The sequence below is a fragment of the Bombina bombina genome, chromosome 3 (genome assembly GCF_027579735.1).
Source record: "Bombina bombina isolate aBomBom1 chromosome 3, aBomBom1.pri, whole genome shotgun sequence".
NCBI classification, from domain to species: Eukaryota; Metazoa; Chordata; class Amphibia; order Anura; family Bombinatoridae; genus Bombina; species Bombina bombina.
The window spans coordinates 1,138,457,145-1,138,477,038 of record NC_069501.1 but is presented as its reverse complement, the minus strand read 5'-3'; the positions used below and the strand labels follow the sequence as shown (position 1 = coordinate 1,138,477,038).

The 19,894-nt window shown below is 42.5% G+C and overlaps 1 protein-coding gene across 1 annotated transcript in view; it reads left to right on the top strand.

The window, feature by feature from the left end:
* The window catches only part of SKA3 (spindle and kinetochore associated complex subunit 3), a 668,958-nt gene that overhangs the window by 139,494 nt on the left and 509,570 nt on the right, over nucleotides 1-19,894 (top strand). Inside the window, exon 4 of the mRNA XM_053708518.1 lies at nucleotides 15,473-15,638. Coding sequence (XP_053564493.1) covers nucleotides 15,473-15,638 — 166 coding nt within the window. The remainder of the gene's footprint in view (nucleotides 1-15,472; nucleotides 15,639-19,894) is intronic.

Genomic DNA, 19,894 nt, shown 5'->3' with positions numbered 1-19,894 from the left:
TCCCATCCTTCAGGATGGAGACTATCCGAACCATCCTCCCTATGATCCAGGAGGGTCAATATATGACTACCGTGGACTTAAAGGATGCTTATCTCCACATTCCGATTCACAGATATCATCAGTTCCTCAGGTTCGCCTTCTTAGACAGGCATTACCAGTTTGTGGCTCTTCCCTTCGGGTTAGCCACGGCACCAAGAATCTTTACCAAGGTTCTAAGGCCACGGGGCATAGCAGTGGCTCCTTACCTAGACGACATTCTGATACAGACGTCGACTTTTCAAATCTCCAAGTCCCATACGGACATTGTTCTTGCCTTTCTGAGGTCTCATGGGTGGAAGGTGAACGAAGAAAAGAGTTCTCTCCCCCTTCTCACAAGAGTTTCCTTCCTAGGAACACTGATAGATTCAGTAGAAATGAAAATTTTCTTCTGTTATGTGTGATCAGTCCACGGGTCATCATTACTTCTGGGATATAACTCCTCCCCAACAGGAAATGCAAGAGGATTCACCCAGCAGAGCTGCATATAGCTCCTCCCCTCTACGTCAGTCCCAGTCATTCTCTTGCACCCAACGACTAGATAGGATGTGTGAGAGGACTATGGTGATTATACTTAGTTTTTATGACTTCAATCAAAAGTTTGTTATTTTATAATAGCACCGGAGCGTGTTATTACTTCTCTGGCAGACTTTGAGGAAGAATCTACCAGAGTTTTTACTATGATTTTAACCGGAGTAGTTAAGATCATATTGCTGTTCTCGGCCATCTGAGGGAGGTAAAAGCTTCAGATCAGGGGACAGGGGCAGATGAATCTGCATTGAGGTATGTAGCAGTTTTTATTTTCTGAATGGAATTGATGAGAAAATCCTGCTATACCGTTATAATGACATGTATGTATACACTTCAGTATTCTGGGAATGGTACTTCACCGGAACTACTCTGTTAAAGGTCACTAATCTTTTTAATAAGTATTATATCATGTTAAACGTTTTTGCTGGAATGTAGAATCGTTTACATTGCTGAGGTACTGAGTAAATAAATGTTTGGGCTTTATTTTCCACTTGGCAGTAGTTTGTTTTGAATTGTGACAGTTTCGTTTCTCTTCACTGCTGTGTGTGAGAGGGAGGGGCCGTTTTTGGCGCTCTTTGCTACGCATCAACAATTTCCAGTCAGCTATTGTTATTTTTCCTGCATGATCCGGTTCATCTCTGACAGATCTCAGGGGTCTTCAAACTTCTTGAAGGGAGGTACATTCTCTCAGCAGAGCTGTGAGAATTTTTTATATTGACTGTGGATAAAGACGTTACTCAATAATTTTTATGTCAAATTTAGTTATGTTATCTTACTAATGGGAACAAAACCTTTGCTAAAAGTTGTGTTGTTTTAAAGTTGATGCTATAACTGTTTCTCAGTTCATTATCTCAACTGTCATTTAATCGTTTAAGTACCTCTTTGAGGCACAGTACGTTTTTGCTAAAAAAGATTATAACCAGGTTGCAAGTTATTGCTAGTGTGTTAAACATGTCTGACTCAGAGGAAGATATCTGTGTCATTTGTTCCAATGCCAAAGTGGAGCCCAATAGAAATTTATGTACTAACTGTATTGATGCTACTTTAAATAAAAGTCAATCTGTACAATGTGAACAAATTTCACCAATCTGCGAGGGGAGAGTTATGCCGACTAACTCGCCTCACGCGGCAGTACCTGCATCTCCCGCCCGGGAGGTGCGTGATATTATGGCGCCTAGTACATCTGGGCGGCCATTACAGATAACATTACAAGATATGGCTACTGTTATGACTGAAGTTTTGTCTAAATTACCAGAACTAAGAGGCAAGCGTGATCACTCTGGGGTGAGAACAGAGTGCGCTGACAATACTAGGGCCATGTCTGATACTGCGTCACAGCTTGCAGAGCATGAGGACGGAGAGCTTCATTCTGTGGGTGACGGTTCTGATCCAAACAGATTGGATTCAGATATTTCAAATTTTAAATTTAAATTGGAGAACCTCCGTGTATTACTAGGGGAGGTCTTAGCAGCTCTCAATGATTGTAACACCGTTGCAATACCAGAGAAACTATGTAGGTTGGATAAATACTTTGCGGTACCGGCGAGTACTGACGTTTTTCCTATACCTAAGAGATTAACTGAAATTGTTACTAAGGAGTGGGATAGACCCGGTGTGCCGTTCTCACCCCCTCCAATATTTAGAAAGATGTTTCCAATAGACGCCACCACTCGGGACTTATGGCAAACGGTCCCTAAGGTGGAGGGAGCAGTTTCTACTCTAGCTAAGCGTACCACTATCCCGGTGGAGGATAGCTGTGCTTTTTCAGATCCAATGGATAAAAAATTAGAGGGTTACCTTAAGAAAATGTTTGTTCAACAAGGTTTTATTTTGCAACCCCTTGCATGTATCGCGCCGATTACGGCTGCGGCAGCATTTTGGATTGAATCTCTGGAAGAGAACCTTAGTTCATCTACGCTAGACGACATTATGGACAGGCTTAGAGTCCTTAAACTAGCTAATTCATTCATTTCGGAGGCCGTAGTACATTTAACCAAACTTACGGCTAAGAACTCAGGATTCGCCATACAGGCACGTAGGGCACTGTGGCTAAAATCCTGGTCAGCTGATGTTACTTCTAAGTCCAAATTACTTAATATACCTTTCAAGGGGCAGTCCTTATTTGGGCCCGGTTTGAAAGAAATTATCGCTGACATTACAGGAGGTAAGGGCCACGCCCTACCTCAAGACAAAGCCAAAGCTAAGGCTAGACAGTCTAATTTTCGTCCCTTTCGGAATTTCAAAACAGGAGCAGCATCAACCTCCACTGCACCAAAACAGGAAGGAGCTGTTGCTCGTTACAGGCAAGGCTGGAAGCCCAACCAGTCCTGGAACAAGGGCAAACAGGCCAGGAAACCTGCTGCTGCCCCAAAGACAGCATGAACCGAGAGCCCCCGATCCGGGACCGGATCTAGTGGGGGGCAGACTTTCTCTCTTCGCCCAGGCCTGGGCAAGAGATGTTCAGGATCCCTGGGCGCTAGAGATCATATCTCAGGGATACCTTCTAGACTTCAAATTATCTCCCCCAAGAGGGAGATTTCATCTGTCAAGATTGTCAACAAACCAGATAAAGAAAGAAGCGTTTCTACGCTGTGTACAAGATCTGTTATTAATGGGAGTGATCCATCCGGTTCCGCGGTCGGAACAAGGACAAGGGTTCTACTCAAACCTGTTTGTGGTTCCCAAAAAAGAGGGAACTTTCAGACCAATCTTAGATTTAAAGATTCTAAACAAATTCCTAAGAGTTCCATCGTTCAAAATGGAAACTATTCGGACAATCTTGCCCATGATCCAAAAGGGTCAGTACATGACCACAGTGGATTTAAAAGATGCTTACCTTCACATACCGATCCACAAAGATCATCACCGGTATCTACGGTTTGCCTTCCTAGACAGGCACTACCAGTTTGTAGCTCTTCCATTCGGATTGGCTACGGCCCCAAGAATCTTCACAAAGATTCTAGGTGCCCTCCTGGCGGTACTAAGACCGCGAGGGATTTCGGTAGCTCCGTACCTAGACGACATTCTAATACAAGCTTCAAGCTTTCAAACTGCCAAGTCTCATACAGAGTTAGTTCTGGCATTTCTAAGGTCGCATGGATGGAAAGTGAACGAAAAGAAGAGTTCTTTTTTTCCTCTCACAAGAGTTCCATTCTTGGGGACTCTTATAGATTCTGTAGAAATGAAGATTTACCTGACAGAGGACAGGTTAACAAAGCTTCAAGATGCATGCCGTGTCCTTCATTCCATTCAACACCCGTCAGTAGCTCAATGCATGGAGGTGATCGGCTTAATGGTAGCGGCAATGGACATAGTACCTTTTGCACGCCTACACCTCAGACCGCTGCAATTATGCATGCTAAGTCAGTGGAATGGGGATTACTCAGATTTGTCCCCTACTCTGAATCTGAATCAAGAGACCAGAAATTCTCTTCTATGGTGGCTTCATCGGCCACACCTGTCCAGGGGGATGCCATTCAGCAGGCCAGACTGGACAATTGTAACAACAGACGCCAGCCTACTAGGTTGGGGCGCTGTCTGGAATTCTCTGAAGGCTCAGGGATTATGGAATCAGGAGGAGAGTCTCCTTCCAATAAACATTCTGGAATTGAGAGCAGTTCTCAATGCCCTTCTGGCTTGGCCCCAATTAACAACTCGGGGGTTCATCAGGTTTCAGTCGGACAATATCACGACTGTAGCTTACATCAACCATCAGGGAGGGACAAGAAGCTCCCTAGCAATGATGGAAGTATCAAAGATAATTCGATGGGCAGAGTCTCACTCTTGCCACCTGTCAGCAATCCACATCCCGGGAGTGGAGAACTGGGAGGCGGATTTCTTGAGTCGCCAGACTTTTCATCCGGGGGAGTGGGAACTTCATCCGGAGGTCTTTGCCCAAATACTTCGACGTTGGGGCAAACCACAGATAGATCTCATGGCGTCTCGCCAGAACGCCAAGCTTCCTCACTACGGGTCCAGATCCAGGGATCCGGGAGCGGTTCTGATAGATGCTTTGACAGCACCTTGGAACTTCGGGATGGCTTATGTGTTTCCACCCTTCCCGCTGCTTCCTCGATTGATTGCCAAAATCAAACAGGAGAGAGCATCAGTGATTCTAATAGCACCTGCATGGCCACGCAGGACTTGGTATGCAGATCTAGTGGACATGTCATCCTGTCCGCCTTGGTCTCTACCTCTAAGACAGGACCTTCTGATACAGGGTCCGTTCAAACATCAAAATCTAACTTCTCTGAAGCTGACTGCTTGGAAATTGAACGCTTGATTTTATCAAAACGTGGTTTTTCTGAGTCGGTTATTGATACCCTGATACAGGCTAGGAAGCCTGTTACCAGAAAGATTTACCATAAAATATGGCGTAAATACCTATACTGGTGTGAATCCAAACGTTACTCCTGGAGTAAGGTTAGGATCTCTAGGATCTTGTCCTTTCTACAAGAAGGCTTAGAAAAGGGTTTATCGGCTAGTTCATTAAAGGGACAGATTTCAGCTCTGTCCATCTTGTTACACAGGCGTCTGTCAGAAAATCCAGACGTCCAGGCCTTTTGTCAGGCTTTAGCTAGGATCAAGCCTGTGTTTAAAGCTGTTGCTCCACCATGGAGTTTAAACTTAGTTCTTAACGTTTTACAGGGTGTTCCGTTTGAACCCCTTCATTCCATTGATATAAAATTGTTATCTTGGAAAGTTCTGTTTTTAATGGCTATTTCCTCGGCTCGAAGAGTCTCTGAGTTATCAGCATTACATTGTGATTCTCCTTATCTGATTTTTCACTCAGACAAGGTAGTTCTGCGTACTAAACCTGGGTTCTTACCTAAGGTAGTTACTAACAGGAATATCAATCAAGAGATTGTTGTTCCATCCTTGTGTCCAAATCCTTCTTCAAAGAAGGAACGTCTTCTACACAATCTGGATGTAGTTCGTGCCCTCAAGTTCTACTTGCAGGCAACTAAAGATTTTCGTCAAACTTCTTCCCTGTTTGTCGTTTATTCTGGACAGAGGAGAGGTCAAAAAGCTTCTGCTACCTCTCTCTCTTTTTGGCTTCGTAGCATAATACGTTTAGCCTATGAGACTGCTGGACAGCAGCCTCCTGAAAGAATTACAGCCCACTCCACTAGAGCTGTGGCTTCCACTTGGGCCTTTAAGAATGAGGCCTCTGTTGAACAGATTTGCAAGGCTGCAACTTGGTCTTCGCTTCATACTTTTTCCAAATTTTACAAATTTGACACTTTTGCTTCTTCGGAGGCTATTTTTGGGAGAAAGGTTCTTCAGGCAGTGGTTCCTTCTGTATAATGAGCCTGCCTATCCCTCCCGTCATCCGTGTACTTTTGCTTTGGTATTGGTATCCCAGAAGTAATGATGACCCGTGGACTGATCACACATAACAGAAGAAAACATAATTTATGCTTACCTGATAAATTCCTTTCTTCTGTTGTGTGATCAGTCCACGGCCCGCCCTGTTTTTAAGGCAGGTAAATATTTTTTAAATTATACTCCAGTCACCACTTCACCCTTGGTTACTCCTTTCTCGTTGATTCTTGGTCGAATGACTGGGACTGACGTAGAGGGGAGGAGCTATATGCAGCTCTGCTGGGTGAATCCTCTTGCATTTCCTGTTGGGGAGGAGTTATATCCCAGAAGTAATGATGACCCGTGGACTGATCACACAACAGAAGAAAGGAATTTATCAGGTAAGCATAAATTATGTTTTTCTGACAGAGGTCAGGTTATCAAAGCTTCTAACTTCCTGCCGTGCTCTTCATTCCACTTCTCGGCCGTCAGTGGCTCAGTGTATGGAAATAATCGGCCTAATGGTAGCGGCAAAGGACATTGTTCCGTTTGCCCGCCTACATCTCAGACCACTGCAACTTTGCATGCTCAATCAGTGGAATGGGGATTACACAGATTTGTCCCCTCTGCTAAATCTGGATCAAGAGACCAGGGATTCTCTTCTCTGGTGGTTATCTCGGGTCCATCTGTTCAGGGGAATGAGTTTCCGCAGGCCAGAGTGGACTATAGTGACGACAGATGCCAGCCTTCTGGGCTGGGGCGCAGTCTGGAACTCCCTGAAGGCTCAGGGTTTGTGGACTCAGGAGGAAGCCCTCCTTCCGATAAACATTCTGGAACTCAAAGCGATATTCAATGCTCTTCAGGCTTGGCCTCAGCTAGCTGCGTTCAGATTCATCAGATTTCAGTCGGACAATATCACGACTGTAGCCTATATCAACCATCAGAGGGGAACAAGAAGCCCCCTGGCAATGTTGGAGGTTTCAAAGATAATTCTATGGGCAGAGGTTCACTCTTGCCATCTCTCAGCTATCCATATCCCAGGAGTAGAGAACTGGGAGGTAAATTTTCTAAGTCGGCAGACTTTTCATCCGGGGGAGTGGGAGCTCCATCCGGAGGTATTTGCCCAGCTGATTCAACTATGGGGCAAACCAGAACTGGATATGCTGGCGTCTCGTCAGAACGCCAAGCTTCCTTGTTACGGGTCCAGGTCAAGGGATCCCCAGGCAGCGCTGATAGATGCTCTAGCAGTGCCCTGGTCCTTCAGCCTGGCTTATGTGTTCCCACCATTTCCTCTCCTCCCTCGTCTGATTGCCAAGATCAAGCAGGAGAGTGCTTCGGAGATTTTGATAGCACCTGCGTGGCCACGCAGGACTTGGTATGCAGATCTGGTTGACATGACATCCTTTCCACCATGGACTCTGCCGCTGAGGCAGGACCTTCTACTCCAAGGTCCATTTAAACATCCAAATCTATCATAAGATATGGTGTAAATATCTTCATTGGTGTGAAACCAAGGGTTACTCATGGAGTAAAGTCAGGATTCCTAGGATATTATCCTTTCTCCAAGAAGGATTGGAGAAGGGATTGTCAGTTAGTTCCTTAAAGGGACAGATTTCTGCTCTGTCTATTCTTCTGCACAAGCATCTGGCAGATGTTCCAAATGTTCAGGCGTTTTGTCAGGCTTTAGTTAGAATCAAGCCTGTGTTTAAACCTGTTGCTCCGCCATGGAGTTTAAATTTAGTTCTTAAAGTTCTCTGCATTCCATAGATATCAAGCTTTTATCTTTGAAAGTTCTGTTTTTGGTAGCTATCTCTTCGGCTCAAGGAGTTTCAGAGTTATCTGCCTTACAGTGTGATTCCCCTTATCTGATCTTCCATGCAGATAAGGTAGTTTTGCGTACCAAACCTGGTTTTCTTCCTAAGGTGGTATCTAATAAGATTATCAATCAGGAGATTGTTGTTCCGTCACTGTGTCCTAATCCTTCTTCAAAGAAGGAACGTCTCTTACACAATCTTGACGTGGTTTGTGCTTTAAAGTTTTATTTACAAGCTACTAACGATTTTCGTCAAACATCTGCATTGTTTGTCGTCTATTCTGGACAGAGGAGAGGCCAAAAGGCTTCGGCATCTTCTCTTTCTTTTACGCTGAGAAGCATAATCCGTTTAGCTTATGAGACTGCTGGCCAGCAGCCTCCTGAAAGAATTACAGCTCATTCCACTAGAGCGGTAGCTTCCACATGGGCTTTTAAAAATGAGGCCTCTGTTGAACAGATTTGTAAGGCGGCGACTTGGTCTTCGCTTCATACTTTTTCAAAATTCTACAAATTTGATACTTTTGCTTCCTCGGAAGTTATTTTTGGGAGAGAGGTCTTGCAGGCAGCGGTGCCTTCCGTTTAAGTTCCTGCCTTCTCCCTCCCTTCATCCGTGTCCTAAAGCTTTGGTATTGGTATCCCACAAGTAATAGATGAACCCGTGGACTGGATACACCTTACAAGAGAAAACACAAAATGTTTGCTTACCTGATAAATTTCTTTCTCTTGTGGTGTATCCAGTCCACGGCCCGCCCTGTCACTTTAAGGCAGGTGTTTTTTATTTTTAAACTACAGTCACCACTGCACCCTATAGTTTCTCCTTTTTTTCTTGCTTGTCTTCGGTCGAATGACTGGGAGTGGCAGTTAGGGGAGGAGCTATATAGACAGCTCTGCTGTGGGTGTCCTCTTGCAACTTCCTGTTGGGAAGGAGAATATTCCACAAGTAATGGATGAACCCGTGGACTGGATACACCACGAGAGAGAAATTTATCAGGTAAGCATAAATTTTGTTTTTGGCGATCCCTTACAAGGGAAAGACCTTGTTTGGGCCGGGATTGACAAAAATAATTTCTGACATTACGGGAGGAAAAAGCCATTTCCTCCCTCAGGATAAGAGGAATAAGCAGAAGGGACGTCAGAGCAATTTTTGTTCCTTTCGAAACTTCAAGGGTAAACCTTCCTCTCCTTCCAAGCAGGAACAGTCCAAGCCTTCCTGGAGGCCCAACCAGTCTTGGAACAAGGAAAAACAATCCAAGAAGCCCGCTATTGAATCAAAAGCAGCATGAAGGGCCTTTCCCCAATCCGGGACCGGATCTTGTGGGGTGCAGACTTTCCTTCTCTCAGGCTTCGGTTCGGGATGTTCAGGATCCCTGGGCGGTGGACATAGTGTCCCAGTGATACAAGCTAGATTTTAAGACTTTTCCTCCTAGGGGCAGGTTTCTGCTTTCAAGATTATCTGTAGACCAGATAAAAAGAGAGGCGTTCTTACTCACTGTTCGGGACCTTTCCGACCTGGGAGTGATAGTTCCTGTTCCAATGCAGGAATAGAGTCTGGGATTCTACTCCAATCTGTTTGTGGTTCCCAAAAAAGAAGGAACCTTCAGACCAATTTTAGATCTTAAAAGTCTAAACAAATTCCTCAGAGTACCGTCCTTCAAGATGGAAACTATTCGTTCCATTCTTTCCTTGGTTCAAGAGGGTAAATTTGTGACAACGGTAGATTTGAAGGACGTGTACCTGCATGTTCCCATCCACAAGGACCATCACAAGTTTCTGAGGTTCGCATTTCTAAACAAACACTTCCAGTTTTTGGCTCTTCCATTCGGCCTTGCCACAGCTCCCAGAATTTATTCAAAGGTTCTGGGATCCCTGTTGGCGGTGCTCCGATTGCGGGTCATTGCAGTGGCGCCTTATCTGGATGAAATTCTGGTTCAGGCACCATCCTTTCAAGAAGCAAAATCTCACACGGAAATGTTGTTATCCTTCCTGCGATCTCACGGATGAAAGGTGAATTTGGAAAAGAGTTCCTTAGTTCCAACTACAAGGGTAGTTTTCTTGGGAACCATAATAGATTCCTTATCAATGAAAATATTTCTGACAGAAGTCGGGAAATTAAAGATTTTCGATTCTTGTCTAGCACTTCAGTCCTCTCCTCAGCCACCAGTGGCTCAATGTATGGAGGTAATCGGTCTGATGGTAGCGGCTATGGACATCATCCCGTTTGCACGTTTTTCAGACCTCTGCAGTTATGCATGCTCAGGCAGTGGAATGGAGATTATGCTGATCTGTCTGCACAATTACATCTGGAGCAGGAGACAAGGGATTCCCTTCTTTGCTGGTTGTCTCAGGATCATTTATCATAGGGAACCTGCTTCCGCAGACCCACCTGGGTGATTGTGACTACGGACGCACGTCTACTGGGATGGGGAGCAGTCTGGGGTTCTCTAAAGGCTCAGGGGACATGGACCCGGTTGGAGTCTGTTCTACCTATAAAGATTCTGGAGCTGAGAGCAATCTATATTGCTCTTTTGGCCTGGCCCCTTGTTAGCCTCGGCCCGGTTTATCAGGTTCCAATCGGACAACATAACTTCAGTGGCTTACATCAACCATCAGGGGGAACTCAGAGTTCCTTAGCCATGACAGAGGTAGCCAAGATAATTCAGTGGGCGGAGACGCACAACTGCTGTCTGTCGGCGATCCACATCCCAGGAGTGGACAACTGGGAGGCGGATTTTCTGAGCAGACAGACCTTTCACCCTGGGGAGTGGGAACTCCATCCGGATGTATTTTCCAGCTTGTTTGTCAAATGGGGACAGCCGGAACTGAATCTCATGGCATCTCGGCAGAATACCAAGCTCCCGAGGTACGGGTCGAGGTCAAGGGACCCACAGCCTGTACTGAGAGACGCTCTAGCGGTACCTTGGAATTTCAGTCTTGCATACCTATTTCCCCTGTTCGCTCTTCTACCTCGGGTCATTGCTCGAATCAATCAAGAGAGGGCGTCAGTGATCCTCATTGCACCGGCACGGCCTCGCAGGATTTGGTATGCAGACCTGGTGGAGATGTCATCTCTTCCACCTTGGAGACTTCCATTGAGAAGGGACCTTCTACTTCAAGGGCACTTCCTTCATCCAAATCTAGTTTCTCTGAAGCGGACTGCTTGGAGATTGAACGCTTAATGTTATCTAAGCATGGATTTTCAGAATCAATCATAGAGACCATGATTCAGGCTCGTAAGCCTGTGACTAGAAAGATTTACCATAAGATATGGCGTAAATATCTGTATTGGTGTGAATCCAAAGGCTACTCTTGGAGTAGAGTTCGGATTCCTAGAATTCTGTCTTTTCTCCAAGAAGGTTTGGAGAAGGGTTTATCGACAAGTTTCCTAAAGGGTCAAATATCTGCCTTGTCTATTTTGTTACTTAAACATCTGGCGGACGTCCCAGATGTACAATCGTTTTGTCAGGCCTTGGTCAGGATCAGGTCTGTGTTTAAGCCGGTTACTCCTCCCTGGAGTCTTAACCTAGTTCTTAAAGTTCTTCAACAGGCCCCGTTTGAGCCTATGCATTCCTTAGATATTAAGTTGTTATCTTGCTAAGTTTTGTTTCTTGTTGCTATATAATCTGCTTGTAGAGTTTCAGAGCTCTCGGCATTACAGTATGAGTCTCCTTACCTTATTTTTCATTCGGATAAGGTAGTTTTGCGTACTAAGTTAGGGTTTCTCCCTAAAGTGGTTTCAAATCGGAACATTAATCAGGAGATTGTTGTTCCTTCCTTGTGTCCTGAACCTTCTCAGAAGGAACGTCTGCTACACAATCTAGACGTGGTGCGTGCATTGAAATTCTATTTACAGGCGACTAAGGATTTTCGTCAGTCTTCTGCTCTGTTTGTGGTCTTCTCTGGGAAACGAAAGGGGCAGAAAGCTGCGGCTACTTCTCTTTCTTTGTGGCTGAAGAGTATCATTCGCTTTGCCTTTGAGACTGCTGGACAGCAGCCTCCTAAGAGAGTTACGGCTCATTCTACGAGGGCTTTTTTCTCTTCCTGGGCATTCAAAAATTAAGCTTCTGTGGAACAGATTTGCAAGGCTGCAACTTGATCCTCTCTTTACACTTTTTCAAAATTCTATAAATGTAATACCTTTGCCTCGGCTGAGGCTTCTTTTGGGAGAAAGGTTCTTCAAGCAGTGGTGCCTTCCGATTAGGTTCCCTGTCTTGTCCCTCCCTTATCATCTGTGTCTTCTAGCTTGGGTATTGATTCCCAATAGTAATTAGATGATCCGTGGACTCACCGTGTCATTAGAAAGAAAACGAAATTTATGCTTTCCTGATAAATTTCTTTCTTTCTTGACACAGTGAGTCCACGGCCCGCCCTGTTTTCTTAAGGACAGGTATTGTGTATATGTTATAAACCTCAGACACCTCTGCACCTTGTTGCTTCCTTTTTCTCCTTTGCTTCAGTTGAATGACTGGGGTTGGAGGGAAGGGAGATGATATTTAACAGCTTTTTTTTTTTTATTTAAATCTTTTTATTGAGGTTATTTCAGAAAAATAAAATAAAATCAACATTAAACAAGTTATCAATATTATACACACTGAGTACATTGATTGTTTTGTTAGTACAAGCTTATACAATATAATAAAGGAAGATATATAAATCAGAGCAACACTATCTACCTTAGTGCTGATGTACAATATGAACAGAACCTCCTTTTTTTTTTTTTTTTCCCCCCTTCTTATTTTCAGGAATATATATACCTCCACAGCTTGAAAGGGCCACTCATGGACCCGCAAAGGCCCAAATGACTCAGAGGAGGAATTATAAGATTAGAAACTCACCAGGGTGCTCAGGAGACCACTTTTGGGCCTCAAACTAAACAAACCTACATTTAATACTTAACTTAAAATTAAAGAAATTCAACTGAGGATCCCCCATCAAAGAAACATCAATAACAGTACAGGGAATGCCTCCAACAGGGGGCCATAGCTCCTTCAAAGGCACTCAATTGGAATAGGGAGACTACATGGGAGGGCATAGAGGGCTAATGCCGGAAATATATACATAAATAGTGAAGATGGCTCAGAAATGGGTACAAGTTATCCTTCAATTTGCGGTGTGTGGGCAATTTTTAGGCTCACAGGGGCAACCAGTGTATTTGGTGATACCACTAAAATATATTATAGGTAGGTAGGCAAGATAATGATGATAAGCTTGGAGAGTTAGGCTCAAGAGTATCTCATTGTTATGGCTCATACATAAGTACATATGTCCTACTGGGCTTTGATTAGGGCTTAAGAGAACACATCATGCTTGGAGTGAATTGGTTATATCAACTGAGTATCGTACCTATAAATTGCTGGAACCCTATGTAGTAAGAGTCTTAGTTCTAGAGGTCATAATAGCTTCAGTCCCAGACCATAAACCTATGATATTAAGTAATCCTTTAGGGTTACCCAAATACAGTATAGCACCATTACACATTTGGTAAAAACTAATTAAGTAATAACAGTGTATTTGCTTACCTTGTTATGTCATGGAGCTAGAATCAGACATATATCTATCTAAATGATAGAGGACAACTCCAGTGTGGGTAGGCAGTATAGAAAACACTAGTGCTAGGGAGGTGACTCACTACATTACAGTTGGCACATTGATGAATCTCACATGTTATTATGTACAGGCAGTATTGTGTAGAAATATGGATGAAATCCCCTAATATATTCAGCATATTTACATAATAGTAGAAGTTGAGCTCAAGACTGAATTAACAGAGTTATCTCCATGATTCACAACACTTGTTAAGGTTAGCAATTGACTAAAATATAAAACATTCTAAACCAGAGTCACTGTCCATATTGTAAGTTCTAATAGGAAGAGACGTTTCAACATTAAAAAACAAAACAAATGTACAATGAAATGGACATATAGCTTGGGCAATCATCTCAGTGAGGAACATGTTTGTTCAGACAATAAAAGCCTTCATAGGAAGTCCTCATAGGGAAGGCTAACAATATGGTTATAGGAGGTATGCCTGTTATATAGGGGTCACTGAGAAACATGTAAACAGACATAGAATCCCACAGACCAGCTAATGAAAAACTGCTGGTGTGAGTTGCAAACCACTCAGACATTAGACTCCTAGATATAATATTACAAGACTGTCAGCCTATTCCTAAACGCAGGGTTACACCATCTGCTTTGAAGTTAATTTTCTCACCGGTCTCCTTGCAATTACAGAAATGATCACCGATGAGGGGTTCTTTGTTGCAAAAGAGGAAACCGTAGCTGGCCCAGCGCCACCTCTGTATGTTCATACTGCACACTATCATATTCAGCGGTTTAGCCAGACCACTGACAGGAAGCCGAGCAAGGGATAGTTGGTGGCCCTTCGTGACCTGATGGGGCCGTATGCACGCCGCAGGATCACTCTTTCTAGTCCCGGCTGCGGCCATATCGCACAGCAACGGGCCCGACTCCATCAGGGTAAAATTCCAGTGCGGGGTAGGGCACTCCTGGACTGTCATGCTATGAGGGTATAGCATAAAGGCTGCTGAATCTCCGTTCAAGTGTTCTGCATCGGTAGTATAGCAGGAGGTAAGCACTGTGTGGGGTCCTTTATCTTCTTCAGCGCCGTCTGATATTCCTTCCGTAGCTGGCAGACATGTGGGCCTCCCATGCGTGGTTATCTGAGAAGGTGTTAGCTGACCATCTGGCTCTTTAACTTCACTGCTACCATAGGGTTTACCAACAAGAGAGGTCAGTGGTGTACTCGTGGCAAAGGTCTCAGCAGGGGACCGGAGCGAATTTCTAAGAAGGTTTGAGAAAGCCTCTTGATAGTAGGAAAGCAAGCCGCTGAGTTCTCCGATGAAATGCGCAGCCTCCATGGAAGACACATCCATGTTAGGAGACAAGCAGCTGCAGTCAACTTGCAGGTTTATAATGAAATTGATGCTGGCGATAAATAGTAGTTCTGAGAGTTATTATCCTATAATAAAGGATATCGTAACCCCGGAGTTCGGGGGGGGGGGGGGTAATAACACGGCAGCCCCAGACCCACGTTTCAAAACCTATACAGGATCCTCTTTCCACAAGTTACTGCGTAGTTGCAAAGATGGCTTCAGTCCTGGTAATAGGCCTGTCCCGTAGCTGCCTCAGAGAACATAGGCAGGAGCTCCATCAAAACATCAACTCTAATAAATCTCTATTCCCCTTGATAAATAGCCAATGAATATCCGTTTCAGGGCAATAGATATTAAAGATTAGCTATATTACACTTGTAAAAATAGTTTCAGATATAGAGAGCTTCACTGAGATGCGTCCTGCCGCAGAGAGTGTAGGCTCCGCCCCCGATATTTAACAGCTTTGCTGTGGTGCTCTTTGCTGCCTCCTGATGGGTAGGAGTGATATTTACAATAGTAATTAGATGATCTGTGGACTCACTGTGTCAAGAAATAAATAAATTGATCAGGTAAGCATACATTTTGTTTTTAACACTTGGTCCCATCCATTCTCCAAGCTGTCCCATTTTACAGATGCATTTATACAAATATTTTAAAATCAAAACAAGCACCAGCACATTTTAGCTTGCATTTGCTTTTAATTTTGCTAACTTATACTAATCAGAATAGCCAAAGATAAACTAATGTATCCACCTATGAACATAAAAAGTAAGAATAGACAAAGCACAGAATTTTAGACTGCTTCATCATGTTTTTCGATATTCTTTGGTTTTTAGTTATTTGAATTGTAATATGACTGTACTGCATAATAACAAATATGTTACTTTTCCCTCAGGGGGATATTCAAAGCACAATTGATAAAGAAATTGTGAAACGCCAAGAACTTAATGATTTCATAAAGATCTGCAGAGTGCTGCAGCAGAGAAGCAAGTCGGACATTCAACAAATCACAGATACATTCAAGAACTATGGGTATATACCTCTTGAAAAGAAACATACAGGTATGTTGTTGCAATGCAGTCATTTCTTAAATGCCAGTTGTAAAACAGTATTATTTCAGTTATTAAAGGGACATAAAACCTAATTTCATTCTTCAAATAGAAAATACAATTTTAAAAAAAGTTTCCAGTTTACTTCTATTATCAAATGTTGCTTTGTTTTCATGTTATTCTTTGTTGAAGAATATTTAGCTAGGTAGTGTGCATATGCCTGGGGCACTACATGACAGGACGTAGTGCTGCCATCTAGTGCCCTTGCTAATATATAACACTATTGCAAAACTGCTGCCATATAGTGCTGAGGACACGTGCAGACTCCTGAATTTATATTCCTGATTTTTAACAAAAGATAACAAGAAAACAAAGAAAATGTAATATTAGAACTAAACTCAAAAGTTGTTTAAAATGGTATGCTCTATCTGAAATGAGAGAGGAAGAAAATTAGGTTTTATGTTCCTTTAAACAATTTGTGTTTGTTGCTTCTTCCCAAAAAGAATATAAGATACTTTTGTTTTGAGCTTCCAGATATAATTTATAATAATATAATTTTCTCTATGTAACAAATGTTGATTAGTAGCTGTATTAATGAAAATGATCCCCTTGCGCAATATGGATGTAACTTAGTCACACAGTACTTTGCCCAGCGTAATGTGCATCCGGAACAGAGGCGTCTGGTATGGTCCTCACTGTTAGCTTAGACAGTGGGACCTGCAACCATGGGGCAGAAGGTATCTGGCTTCATATGTTAAAGGAGCACTGAGCATACTCAGGAAGGAAAAAGCACAGGAAGCTCAATATAAAACGTAACTTTTATTATGCCAAAATAAAATTACAAAGTGCAATTGTGCTTAAAATTTCTGCAGAGTACTGTACACAACTTGAGAAAACTGATCATGCTCCCTTACCACATGAAGCCAGATTGCTAAACATTACAAAGAGTGGGGAGGAAGGGGTGGGGTTCCCTACACTACAGAAACTGGTTTTGAAGGGAGAGGGAGGGATGGGTCCTACCACTATGGAACAATATTGGCTGCAGGGAGGAACCCTACACTTCAGGAAAAAAAGATATATAAAATAAAAAAACAAGAGCTAACCACAAACATTTACGTTCTTACTAAGCCTGATCGGCCAAACCCCTATAGTACACATTTCTTGCTGCTGACTGTGTTCTTTGTATGCTTATTTGATTTTAAATAAAGATTTGCCTTGAAAAAAAACAAAAAAACAAAAAAAAAAAACAAGCAAACATGCCATTAACAAACATGGCAGGGAGCAGTGGAGGGGGGAGGGTTAAAGAGTTGTTGGAAGGGAGAGGATGGATCTCTACACCAGGGGTCACAGACCTTTCGGACCTCATGGACCACTAAACTCACAATTTTGAATCCCGTGGACCACTAACATGATTTAAAAAAAAAAAAAAAAAAAAGGTACAAACCTATATAATGTGTGTGTATTGTGTAAAATATATATATCTCCAAAAGGAAAAAGATAGTTATGATTTCGGCCCTCTAGCCGAAACATGTCAACATCCAGTACTCTTGTGCTATTTTAGTGAGACTCTCTGTGACCGTTCTGGAATGTTTTATCGATTGGAATAAATAAGCCTTTACGTTTTTATTTCATTGAACTTTGCCTCTTGGAATTTTTTTTCATTTTGGAGCTACACATTGTCCAGGTACCCCGAGGTAAAGGGAGCTTGCCCACACTTCCTAAGCATTTGGATTTTGCATCAGCTGAGGACATCTTTTCGGATCAGTGATTGGCTACACAAGGACCATGTGACGTACACACCCCCTGGAACCCGGAACACTGCCGAGTGCGGCAGAGACAGTCTTTTGGAAGCCAGGGATCTGTCGAACTGAGCGGTCTGATTGAAGAGCGGTATGTGGGCACAGTTACTACACTGTTAGAGCACAGGCTGCTCGTCTAAAGGTCCACTACCGCCATTAATAATATTATTATCCGTTATAAAGGGTTGTGTCTTCCACTAATACAGTGTTTATTTACACCCACTTGCCAAGGAGCTTGAGCTGATACAGCTGATTGGGTGTTGTGTATTACACTGTGGGACTTATGACTGTTCTATTTAATGTTTGGTCGCTCTTATCTTTATGTATACACACAGTATATATATTAGGGCTGCACGGTTTTTCGCGGTTGAGGTTTTAAACCGCGATTAACCGCCCTGGTTTAAAAACTTCGAGATTATGCAATTTTAGCCCCACCCCCTATGACGTACAGGAGATATTTCCAACCTGTAAATAGGGAATTGTATTATGCCGTATTTGTGTGAACACGTTTGCCTATAAGGTTTAGCCGCCCTACTTCAGGCTAGAAGAGGCCACAGGCTGGGGTGTCATAGGATTATTATTATTATTTATCTAGATACACTTTTTTATTTAGGTAATATATATATATGGCGATTTACCTTCAAAAATCCACAGGAGAGTGACAGCAGAGTAGAACATTTTATTTAGGTTTCACACAGAAACAAATAGCGACATTTCGGAATTAGAACTTCCTTAATCATGCATACAGGTGAAATGATTTCTTCACTATATATAGATGTATACCACTATATATACCACCGCTATACAGCAGTAAACATTAACCCTATAGGTTCCAGAAAATTTCAAAATTGGTATACAATATTATTAAAAACAATATACACCGTAACAAATCAAATTAGGGACTCTTGAACCTAATGGTCTCAATAGAGATTGGGATCTTTCTATCTTTTTATAAAAGAGAAATGAGAAAAATATTTTCTATGAAACTTAGGTTGTTGTCAAAGATGTATAGACTACATAATGTAATTAAATGCCTTATATTCTAAACAGTTAGGAGATTTGTTACAGTGTATATTGTTTTTAATAATATTGTATACCAATTTTGAAATTTTCTGGAACCTATAGGGTTAATGTTTACTGCTGTATAGCGCCATCTAGTGGTATACATCTATATATAGTGAAGAAATCATTTCACCTGTATGCATGATTAAGGAAGTTCTAATTCCGAAATGTCGCTATTTGTTTCTGTGTGAAACCTAAATAAAATTTTCTACTCTGCTGTCACTCTCCTGTGGATTTTTGAAGATATTGCTGGAGCTGTGAGTGAGGCTCTTTAGCGACTTTGCAGATTCCTGACTGCTGTAGTGCTGGACTGAACACTGTTTGTCTATGGCGATTTACCACCTGGGTGCAACTTCTTTTAGCCCAGCAATGCTTTTCACAGAGTAGAACTTTCCTGTAGTATATCAGTCTGATCCCGCCTATTACGGTCAGTCCAGCACCGAAATACCAGGCAATTCTTCTCTGAACAAGGAACACAGCAACCCCAGACGATCGTTTTGGCCTTCATTGGGCGTCGTCAGTGAAGTGTAGCCATATTCCTCTAAGCACACTGAGCAAGGAGTCAACGTCTGGTTGACCCTTTTTCCCTTAGGGAGACTAAATATATACAGAGAGAAATGCACTCACAGGAACGAACAACAAGCTCAATACCATTGTTAGCCTGTTCTATGGCGATTTACCACCTGGGTGTAACTTCTTTTAGCCCAGCAATGCTTTTCACAGAGTAGAACTTTCCTGTAGTATATCAGTCTGATCCCGCCTATTACGGTCAGTCCAGCGCCGAAATACCAGGCAATTTTTTCTGACATATGCACCCTGGATATATATATATATATATATGTGGTGAAAAACAGAAAACTAAAAGGGGTAAACCTCTTAGTTAACCCAACAGCGCTCCTATAGGTTTAAGATACTTGTATTATAATTATAAATACCCCTATATACGTAAAAAACACCTATTGTTTCATATAAGCTGCCAATCTCCTAATAGTCGGAGGATTTTCCAATACCTCCCAAAGAGATAGGGTTACAAAAGGATTATAGAGATGGCGCTATTAGAATTAGGTGATGAAGTGAGAGGTAATGAGTCTCAGTATATAACAGATAATCTAATGATGTCAGCACTTCAATGTTAGAGCAAAGAATAAATGCTGCAAAAAATATCAATAGGGACCTTTAAACAAATTAAATTACAAATTTAAAAGGTAGAATATATTGTAGGGACCTGTGTAAGGTCTATAAAGGTACAGTCACTTATAATTTTCACAATTTTCACAATGAAATAGATGTTTTTCTTCTTATAATCCGGTAAGATCCCCCTAAGGGTATGCACTTACTTCAAAGACCCTCAATCAAATGAGGTAAGGATGATTCAGAAATGCTGTGCAAAGGTATAGCCTCTTGAAT